Source organism: Saccopteryx leptura, chromosome 13 (assembly GCF_036850995.1).
Source record: "Saccopteryx leptura isolate mSacLep1 chromosome 13, mSacLep1_pri_phased_curated, whole genome shotgun sequence".
Lineage (NCBI taxonomy): Eukaryota > Metazoa > Chordata > Mammalia > Chiroptera > Emballonuridae > Saccopteryx > Saccopteryx leptura.
The window spans coordinates 25,804,867-25,814,534 of NC_089515.1; the positions used below are offsets into that span (position 1 = coordinate 25,804,867).

Below are 9,668 nucleotides of genomic sequence, written 5' to 3' on the forward strand. Positions count from 1 at the left end.
TGACTGTTGTCTTGTTGGGTCTCCGAGAGTACCTGGCCAGCGCTTCTGCCCACAGTGGGGACCCAATCCACATCTACCCTTTCTTCCAGGAGTTTCCCAGCCCCACCGGGCGCCCCGCAGTTAGGGCTAGTAATGATTTCTCCCTCCTCGCCCTCGTCTCTCCTCGATCCCCTTTTCTGCACCCTCAGCGCACAGTAGGAACGCTGCCAATTCACTCCGGCTCTAGAGCGCTGAGAAATGAAGATGAACACCAGGGTCTACAGACCTCTGGAGGAAGGGCAAGCCTGCCATCGGGGCGGGTTACAGGGGACAACTCCCAGACGGTGTCCAAAGTGCTTAACTGCTTAACGCAGTCTCGACGATTTGCATTTGAACTGTAGGCAGAGAGTCCTCGGAGCTTTGAACCCGGGGCGCAGGAGGCGCACGATGGAGCCAGTCGCAGCCCCCGTGGCTGGCGCAAGCTGGTGTGGAATTGAGGAACCTGGGGTGGGCCGGGGGAGATGGATGCGTTTGGAAAGAGGCTGGAGGTGTGTGTTTGGGTCCCTGCGAGGGTGTGTTTGCGGAGAGAAGCTGTTTGTGTTGGTGAGGAGTGTGTGTTTGTGTTTGTAGAAGGCGACTGTGTGTGTGTGTGTGTGTGTGTGTGTGCGTGTGTGTTTGTGTTTGCGAAGTGTGGGGACAACCGGGAAAGGTGGCCGGGCTGTCACTCAGCGATCAGGTTGACAGGCGCTCCCTCATCAGGGCCAGGGAGCTCTGATTGCAGATTCGAGGAAACAAAATAGCAATTGTAATTAGGGGGCTTTGATAAGATAAAGGAAGGAGAGAGCTGGCTGGGAGGCCAGCAAGGGAGTGGGGGGGGAGAGCAGCCCGCTGGGGCACCGAAGGAATATTTGCATCTGTCACTCACAGACTGCGCCCAGGCAGTACTTTGGGTCTGGTGAGGGTACGTCCCCATCTGCCCCCCTCTAGAGACATAGACTTTGGAAGATGAGAAGAATCCCCCCAAAGCTGATGAGGATTAAGGTCAGGGCAATTCTCCAAATATAAAGGAATTCCGGTCCTGTGGAGATAGGCCCCCTGTAAAGGGTAAGGTGTAGGATGAAACACTTTTAGGCCCCAGGTGCCCATCTTCCCTGGGGGAAGAGAAAGGAGAGTGGGTTATGATCATTGAGGTTCAGCTCAGGTCCCTTCAGAACCTTCTGGGGACTCCAGAATCCAGTCTGGACCCTGGTCTGAGCCAGGAGCTTTGGTTTTCACCTCCATTCCGGGCAGGGCTGGTGCCCAGAGTGACTGGTTGTGACTCCAGGACTATGCACAAACACACGAAGGACTGACTGGATGGATGCCTGGGGCCTTCTCCCTATTCTTATCAGACTATTTTTGGAAAGTTGGATCCCTGATGGGGAGAAGGCCCTTCCCATCCTCTGGTCTCTATCTCTCCACTCATTCATTCATTAATGTATGCAAATAAACTTCTTCAAGAGCCTACTATGTGCTGGCATGAGGTTAAGATGGTGAGTATCCTGCCTGCTTGAGGCAGTGCAGTTGGGGAGGTAGACCCTCAGCAGGTGTCCCCCAAGCCTTTAAAACAGAGGAGCACACTAAAGGAAAAGGGCTGGTCTGGGCTGTGGACACTGTCTCACCTCTCCACCATTCAAAGGGTCCATCTCCCAGTGGGGTTGAAAGGAGAGAATGAAAGCCCAGCTTCAGCAAATACAAGTGCTCAATAAATGCTAGTGATTATGATTATTATCTGTTGGGGCAAGGGGATGAAGGCAAGTCTCCCTGGGGAAACTGCACATGGGCTGAGGTCTAAATACTCAGCCAATTTCCCCATTACTCATTCATTAAATACTAACTGCACAACAACCCTGCCCAGCTCTGTGCCATGAGCTGCAAGTTCCAAGAGAGTAAGACATAGTCCTTACCTGGACGTCATCTGGGCAAGAGCTGAGTGAACAGACTCCTGGAGGGGGTAACATGTGGGCTTAGGAAGTCCACTCCTCTAAGGAGAGATGAGGTCTTGGGACAAGTCCTCTGACTATATTTTCCCATCTGCATTACTCAGTGTTAGCATTATGGCTGGGACTGGGGGAAGGTAGGGCACAGAGAAAGGAGAGGTAGTCAGAACTTGGCTATGCTATTGGGAAAGGGCCTGCCTACTGCTTCTGGCCTAATGGCTTCCTGAGACGACCACCCGACCCCTCCAGCCCAACACCCAAGGCACCCAAGGACATGAGGGAGCCAGTGGGATAAGGGAGATTGTCAAAGGCAGCAGCTGGGCCTGGCTTTTAAAGAAGTAGTATAGCTCAGGGTTTCCAGAAGCCGCCCCCCCCCCCCCAAACAATGAGGGTCTGAGAAAGGCTTCAAGTCCATACCTCCTCCTTTGGCACTCCTCCTCACCCCCACCCCAGTTGACACAAAGCACCAGTCCCTGTCTAGTACACTGTAGGTGTGTAAGTACCTCTCAAATGCACAAATAATGGGACTCAGAGAAAAAAGCTGGCAGTCTGGACGGAAGTCTTCTCCAGGAAAAGCATCAGAGAGTAGTTATTTTTGCTCTGTCTGCTGTTTTAGGGGTTAGCAGGGACTGGGGGGGGGGGTCCTTGCCAGGGACTGAGGGACTCTTCCACATAGGTGGCTCATGGTCCCTCCCAAACTTCAGGTCAGCTTGTGTGCACATTTGTACGGGAGGGGGGGACAGGAGCAGGAGCTGATGGCGATAATGGGGACGGGAGGAGGAGAAAGAGACATTTCTCAGGGCGTCTTGGAGACTGGGAGAGACAGGCAAGGCGGGGTACTTGGCAGAAGGATAGGGGGTTGGTTCCCCGTCGCACACGCAAGCATTTGCCAGAGAGCCGAGTTCACAGCCCTCAGTCCCGTGTCAGCGGCCACTTCCCAGGGGCAGACTCAGCAGGAGCGCACAGTAGGAGGCTCGGAGACCGGCGCACAGCCTAAGGCGTTAGCGGACCGGGCTCCACAGTGGAGTCCTGGCACCTTCCAACTCCGACGCACCGGTGGTCAGGAAGCCCTTGAGGAGGGTCTTGGGACCCCATGGAGAGGGTGCCCAAGGCGCCCCCCATCCCCGCGCGTCCTGACTTCAAGAGCCCGCGAGGGGACAGGCCCGGGGTGTGGGGGAGGCGCCCACCCGGGTCGCCCACGCCCCTCCTGCGGGTCCCCAGACCCCTCCCCTGGCCCAGACCCCCAATCCCAGACCCGCCGGCCGCCCCGCCCCGGCCGCCCCGCCCCCGCCCCGGGCTGCGTCCCGGCCCCAGCTCCCAGCCGGGGCTGCGGGCTCCGGCCGCCCGCCCCGCGCTCCCCCCTCGCGCCCGGTGCGGCGCCCCCCGCCCTCCCCCCTCCCCCTCCCACCTACCCACCCACCCTGCGGGCCCGTTACCCTCCGCCTGCTCCGGCTCCTGAGTAGCCAGCGGCCACCGGCTCCGGTAGCGGCGCAGAGCGACTCGGCACGGCTAGCTCGACCTTCCACGGGACCCGCGGAGCCGCGTCGGCATCGCCGCTGGGCTCCCGTTCTCGAGCAGTCCTCGCTCGCCTCCGCTCTCGGCTAGTGCGCCCGCGGGCCGGCGTGATCTCGCTGGGGCTCCCCGCGCTCCCCGGCCCGCGCGCCATGGGCAGCCCCCGCTCGGCGCTGAGCTGCCTGTGAGTACCGCTGCCCCGTCCCCGCCGGCTGCGCGCCGCGCCCCTCGCTCACCCTGCGCCCCTCTCTCTCCCGCCCGCTTTTGTCTCCCACAGGCTGTTGCACTTGCTAGTTCTCTGCCTCCAAGCCCAGGTAAGGCGCACTGCGCGGAGGCGGGGGCCGGGCCCCGGGGCTGGCGGGGTGCGCCGGCTGGCCAGGTCAGGAAGGGCACCAGGACCGACGCCGCGGCCAGCGCGGCAAGGCTGGAAGGAACCTTAGAAATTCAACCCTGAATTATCCCTAGACAGGAGCTAAGGAACAGAGAGGCAGCGCCCAGCACAAAGTCACACAGGCAGTGAGTGGCGAGGTTAGAACCCGAGGTCTCAGAGTCCAGCGCTGTCTCCCAACGCATTCTAGCCAAGTAGGGGTGGACGGGGAACTCCACGGGCAGCCACACCTGGCCGCCGAAGAAGGGGCCAAACTGGGGTCAGGGGCTGTTCGTTGTCAGAAGTCCGGGTGACTGCCTTAGGGACCCTCTCTCTGCGGCTCTCGGGGGAGGCAGGCTTGTGGAGGGTCTGGCGGAAAGATCAGGTGCCTAGGCCCTCTGCGCTCTCAACATTTGCTCCGTAAATTTGTCTTTATAAATGTCAGGGGTCAGGCAGCGCTGCCTCCCTACTTAAAAGCGCCCTGCTCTTCTAGGAAGGCCCGGGCGGGGGGCCTGCGCTGGGCAGGGAGCTGGCTTCCCTGTTCCGAGCTGGCCGCGAGTCCCAGGGTGTTTCCCAACAGGTGGGTCCAGATCCTTCCCCATCCCCGGGCTCATCCACGCTAGGCTGCTTCTGCCCGGCTTTCCTGGGTGGGTGGGTAGGGGGTGGCCGGAGCTGGAATGTTGGGGGGACCCTCAGCCCCTGCCGGCTGCCTGGGGAAGTGGAGGGTGGTTCAGGACAATGGGGGCCACTCGGGCCCCTGGGCAGAGTAGCATTATAATGGCGTGTTGTGTATTTTTCAATTTCCTAAAGGTAACTGTTCAGTCCTCACCTAATTTTACACAGCATGTGAGGGAGCAGAGCCTGGTGACGGATCAGCTCAGCCGCCGCCTCATCCGGACCTACCAGCTCTACAGCCGCACCAGCGGGAAGCACGTGCAGGTCCTGGCCAACAAGCGCATCAACGCCATGGCTGAAGACGGAGACCCCTTCGGTAAGGCAAGCTGCGCCGGCGCAGGGTAAAGGTAGCTGTGGAACATCCCCCCTTCCCACTTCTTGCCTGCTGTGACTGGTCCTAGAAGCCCCAACTGTGCTGGCCAGGGGCCTGCAGACCCCCTAGCTCAGAAGGCAAGGGGTTAAGGCGAAAAAGCGTTTTGGGGGTCAGCTGGAGAAGAGAGGGCTGGGGAGGGGACCTTGGGGAGTACTTGGCCCACAGGTGCCCCTTCCCTGCCCAGCAGATGAATGAATCCAGGAATTTCCCTTTACACCTCCCCCTTTCATACACCCCTCCCCAGCTGCAGGTGGAGGCAGAGGGTTCAGGGGGAGGGGGCCCAGGTTTAAGGGAAGCTCTTGAAAGAGGATATGTCGCCAGGGCCCACAAAAGGAGAGTGGGAAAGAGAAGGGAGAGAAGTCCCCCCAACTCTCCCAGCTTGGGGGGGGGTACTCTGAACCTTTAAATGCTTTGATCAGAAGGGTCAATTACTCATGGGGACTAGGCTTGGGAAGGGGCCCTCCCTGTTCCACTGACCCAGGAACCCAGGCAATGGGTCAGAGCCGGGCTCTCAGCTCCTGGTGGGGTGGTGAGTACAGGGAGCTACTGCTGGGTGCAGAGGCTGAGGACTGATTGATTTCTAAAACATTCAATATTCCTGCCTTGAAACAAGGCCAATTTCCAGAGTCCTGATGTACCCAGAGAAAAGTAAGCCCTCTGGGCGGCTGGTGTTGTTTTTAGAGAGCGATTATTGTGAGTTTAAAAACCTTTAAATAATGACCAAGTTAAACAAGCATGAAAGGAGAGAGGAAGACTCTATTAAAATGTAATAAAAAGGTGAGGCATTTTAAGAGCTAAGAAGAAAAATGAAGAATGATATAAAACAGAAAAAGAACGAGGCTTTTTTCAGATGTGGAGTTTGAAAAGAGTTGCAAGTCTGTAAATGTTAAAAAAGAGGTTCAAGATTGTTCTCTATGAATCTCTGGAGAGACCCCCGCGTCTGGCAGAGCGATTAAAACTCTTCTTACTTTCACCTTTTTAAACATTTCCTGAATACTTTCTCCTCTTCTCGAGCCAGTTTGGGGGATCGAGTATGTCTCGCTGCATTTTTTCAGCGTCGACGTAGCTGACTTCCCTTCAAAGCTGGAGAAGGAGACATAATTTTCCTGGGATAAATCTGTCACTGGGTGGAAGAATAGGTTTGAAAATGTTAAGCTTTCCAAAAGCCCGGTAGGGAAAGCCGCTGTAAACTGCGGGCCCCAGCTCCCCAGAAACATCCAGGAAGGAGAGTGGGGGCTCTTGGGGGTGGGGGTGGGGGCGGCATGCCCGGTGGCCCAGCTCCCCCGCTGGGCTGGCAGGGCTAGCCTACTGTCCCTTTGTCCCTGCTAGCTGCCCTTCTCAGCTTCCACGGAAAGGGAAGGAAAGCCTGCCTGGCTCCTTCTGGGTTACTCCTTCAGAACAAATGGTCCAGCATCCTCGAGTTTGGGGGAGAGAAGACGAGGCTAAGCAGGCCATGGAAGAACTCATCTTCAGACATCAGTGGTCTGATGCCCACTTCTCTCCTTGGTCCCTGCCTACCTGACAGGAGTAAAAGCTGGAGGACCCAAGAGCAGACTTAGAACATGCAGCCAGGACAGGAAGTCTGGAAAAGAACATCAGAGAGGTCCTAGGTGCTTTCTTATGGGCCCCGGGAAGTGACAGAGGAGCCTACTCCACTCCTATCTGCCCCGTTTGTCCAGAATCCTGAGTAGCATTGTCTCTTGCCCTTCTCCCATCAGCATCCTTCCTGGCTCTTAAAAGCAGCCACCCCTCGCTCTGGAAGGCAGACCAGGAGGGAATGAGCAGACTCGCTGGGGCGAGAGGAGGTGGGTGGGAGGAGAGGTGACATTTCCCCTGGCTGACTTGGGACCAGACTGAGGACTTGGCCTCTGGGTCCCAGCTCTGTGCTTATGTGAAGGTGGTGGGTAGTCACAGGCTGAGCATTGAGGGCTATCTTGCTGACCGTGGTGTCCATCTTTCCAGTAGTTTCAGGGACAGAGAAGGTGCCACCTTGTCAGTGTAGGCTGGGGGCAACTCTGGGAGTCCCAGAACTGCTTGCCGCTTTCTCCAGGAAAGATGAGGCTGGCTCTGCAGTAGTGAGGGCAGGAGACCCAGCCCCCTCTGTCCTATCCCGAAGGGCTAAGTCAGCCCTCGCTCCCTTCTTGGGGACAACCTCAAAGGGAGGAGTTACACAGGGAGTGCACAGGAATTGGCTTCTGTGGCAAGGTGGATGTCTGAGGGGAAGGAGGAGGGAGAGAAGGTATAGAATTAAGCTCCATGTTTCCTCTCCAGGCAGAGAAGCAGGCTTGCCTGATTTTCTCCTTGTGCACCCACAGAAAGGGTTGGGTCATTGGGGTGAGAAGCCCAGCTGTGATGGAGGTTGAAAGAGGCAAGACCATTGAATTGTTGATTTCTGGACAGTGGGGCTGGGGACTTCAGTGACTGGGGAGCATAGGGAAGAGGCAGGACCCTCCCAGCTGGTGTCTTAGTTCGGAAAAGCAGCTGGCTAGGGACTGTGTTGGGGAGAGCTGTCCCATCCCTACCACCTTCTCACAAAGCAGCAGTGGGAGAGGGGTGGGTGGGGGGGTGGGTAGCCACGGCTGAGTCAGAACCCAGGATACCAGAAGCGGGAGAATGCTTTTACGTTTGAAACATTTAGCCTCAGGACTGGAGATTACCGCTAACCCGTATGTATATAATGATCTGTGAGGCATGTGTAAATACTATTTTGAGTTGGAAGAATCCTCAGAGGTCTTTTGATTAGCAGGAGAACTTTAGTCATGAAGCCTTGACATAAAAGTAATTACTGTCTGGTTTTAAAAGAGAGTCTTTTCAATTTGATGGCTCTAAGACCCTCTGCAGAACCCAGTTCATATACCATGATCTTGTCCACACCCCTCTGGTAGCCCAGGTAAGGGGCCTGAGGCCTAGAAAGGGGACTTGACCTTACCTAGGGGGCTGAAGCCCACCTAGGGCACCTGGACGTTGGAGCAGTTGCTGCTAAGATATGACAAATCTGTGAGCCAGTTGGGGTGAGGACACGGAACAGGAGGGGTCAGGGAGCTTCTAATAATGTCCCTCCTCTGTCTTGGACAGCAAAGCTCATTGTGGAGACAGATACTTTTGGGAGCCGGGTTCGAGTTCGTGGAGCCGAGACGGGCCTGTACATCTGCATGAACAAGAAGGGGAAGCTAATTGCCAAGGTGAAGCCCCAGAAGTAAGGGGGTGGGAGGTTGGGGCCTGGGAATGGGCTGGGCTGACTGAGCTCCTCCAGGATAGTAACCAGGTGGGTAGAGAGACACAGGGCCACCTTGGGGTTACATATGATTGGGAGGGAGAGGCGAGGGAGAAGGAAGCTGCTTGAGAGATGAAAAGCTATAAAGGCAAAAGAGGAAGAAGGAAGGCTAGGGAAAGGTTGGTAAATTCCATATATCTTTTTAACAAATCGCCAAATTGCTTTGCTATTATGTCCAATTACATGGTACCAGCATTTGGAATGTTCAGTAAGCCGCAGGCCCAGCCCCTCGGCCGAGCTCTGAAATGGCCCCATTAGTCACGGCTCCTCTTCAGCCTCGAGCTCCCTGCTTGCTGGGCTTTGGGAGCCTGGGGCTCAGAGCCTCCTCTCAAGTCTTCCCTCCCCCAGGGTGGCTGCCCAGGGGCCCTGGAGCTGGCATCCTGAGGGGCTGAGGGGCAGGTGGGGAAACGGTGCTAGCAGCTCAGGCCAGACTGGTGGGCAGGAGGCCAGGGCAGGCAGGGTCTGGGCCACCTCTCTGCTTCTCTGTGTTGGGGCCCAGCCCTTTTGGTAGATAGCCATGTGTCACTGCTGCCCGGGAGGACAGGAAGTTGCCGGGTGGGCTGAGGGTTGTGAGGGATTAGAGAACGTGTGCCCAGACAGGGGGTGGGGCTGCAGCTCCTGCCCACCCTGCCATCTGCTGGGGTTCCCACCTGCTGTCTGGGGCCGCCTGCCCTCTGCCTCTGAAGGGGGGGCTCCAGAGAGAGCCCAGTAACGCTGTGCCTGGCCCCCCTACCTGCAGAGCAACGGGAAAGGCAAGGATTGTGTCTTCACGGAGATCGTGCTGGAGAACAACTACACGGCCCTGCAGAACGCCAAGTACGAGGGCTGGTACATGGCCTTCACCCGCAAGGGCCGGCCGCGCAAGGGCTCCAAGACTCGGCAGCACCAGCGTGAGGTCCACTTCATGAAGCGGCTGCCGCGCGGCCACCACACCACCGAGCAGAGCCTGCGCTTCGAGTTCCTCAACTACCCGCCCTTCACGCGCAGCCTGCGCGGCAGCCAGAGGACTTGGGCCCCCGAGCCCCGATAGGCGCCTGCCCGGCCCTGCCCCTCCGGCGGCTCCCAGCGCAGATTTCCATCTCGAGGGAGCACAGAGAAACTCAAGCAAGATGAGGTCTGCGCTACTGAAGGCTGGGGAGGAGCTGGGGGAGCCCCGGGTTCTAGTTGTTGATAATTGTTTGCTGTTGGGTTTTTTTTTTTAAACAAAAGAGAGGCTCTATTTTTGTATTTCACTTGGCTGTGGTGTCTTCTTAACTTTCAGGAATGCCAGTTAGTGGCTAGGACTGGGATTGGGGGGCTTCCAGGGGGTAGGGGCTTTTTCTAGTCCAGCAGAGATGCTCCTGAGCCCCCAGTACCCGCAGGGCAAGCTGGCCAGGCAGCCAGGAACTCCACTTCACCCCCAGGTGGGGGCAGGGAGGAAAGGGTAGGGACTTAGGTCAGGTGTTTTAAGGGTGGGTATCAGTGGGGGGAGGTTGTGTATTATTTGCTATTAAATCACTAAAGTATTTA

The 9,668-nt window shown here is 57.2% G+C and overlaps 1 protein-coding gene across 4 annotated transcripts; it reads left to right on the plus strand.

The window, feature by feature from the left end:
- Positions 1 to 3,622: 3,622 nt before the first annotated feature.
- Positions 3,623 to 9,189, plus strand: FGF8 (fibroblast growth factor 8). Of its 4 annotated transcripts, none has more exons than XM_066355172.1 (6): positions 3,623 to 3,654; positions 3,748 to 3,784; positions 4,331 to 4,417; positions 4,648 to 4,828; positions 7,961 to 8,067; positions 8,899 to 9,189. In XM_066355172.1, exons 1-6 carry the CDS (start codon positions 3,623 to 3,625, stop codon positions 9,187 to 9,189), a joined length of 735 nt encoding a protein of 244 aa, XP_066211269.1. The 4 variants fall into 4 exon arrangements, with proteins under 4 accessions (XP_066211269.1, XP_066211270.1, XP_066211272.1 ...); XM_066355173.1 differs by having other exon boundaries at positions 4,681 to 4,828; XM_066355175.1 differs by lacking the exon at positions 4,331 to 4,417.
- Positions 9,190 to 9,668: the final 479 nt, after the last annotated feature.

Excerpts from the sequence above, each read along its gene's own strand:
- FGF8 (XM_066355172.1), top strand. The coding sequence starts at position 3,623 with ATGGGCAGCCCCCGCTCGGCGCTGAGCTGCCT. Across the intron at positions 3,655-3,747 it reads CGCTCGGCGCTGAGCTGCCT|GCTGTTGCACTTGCTAGTTC; the intron begins GTGAGTACCGCT and ends TGTCTCCCACAG. Across the intron at positions 3,785-4,330 it reads TTCTCTGCCTCCAAGCCCAG|GAAGGCCCGGGCGGGGGGCC; the intron begins GTAAGGCGCACT and ends CTGCTCTTCTAG.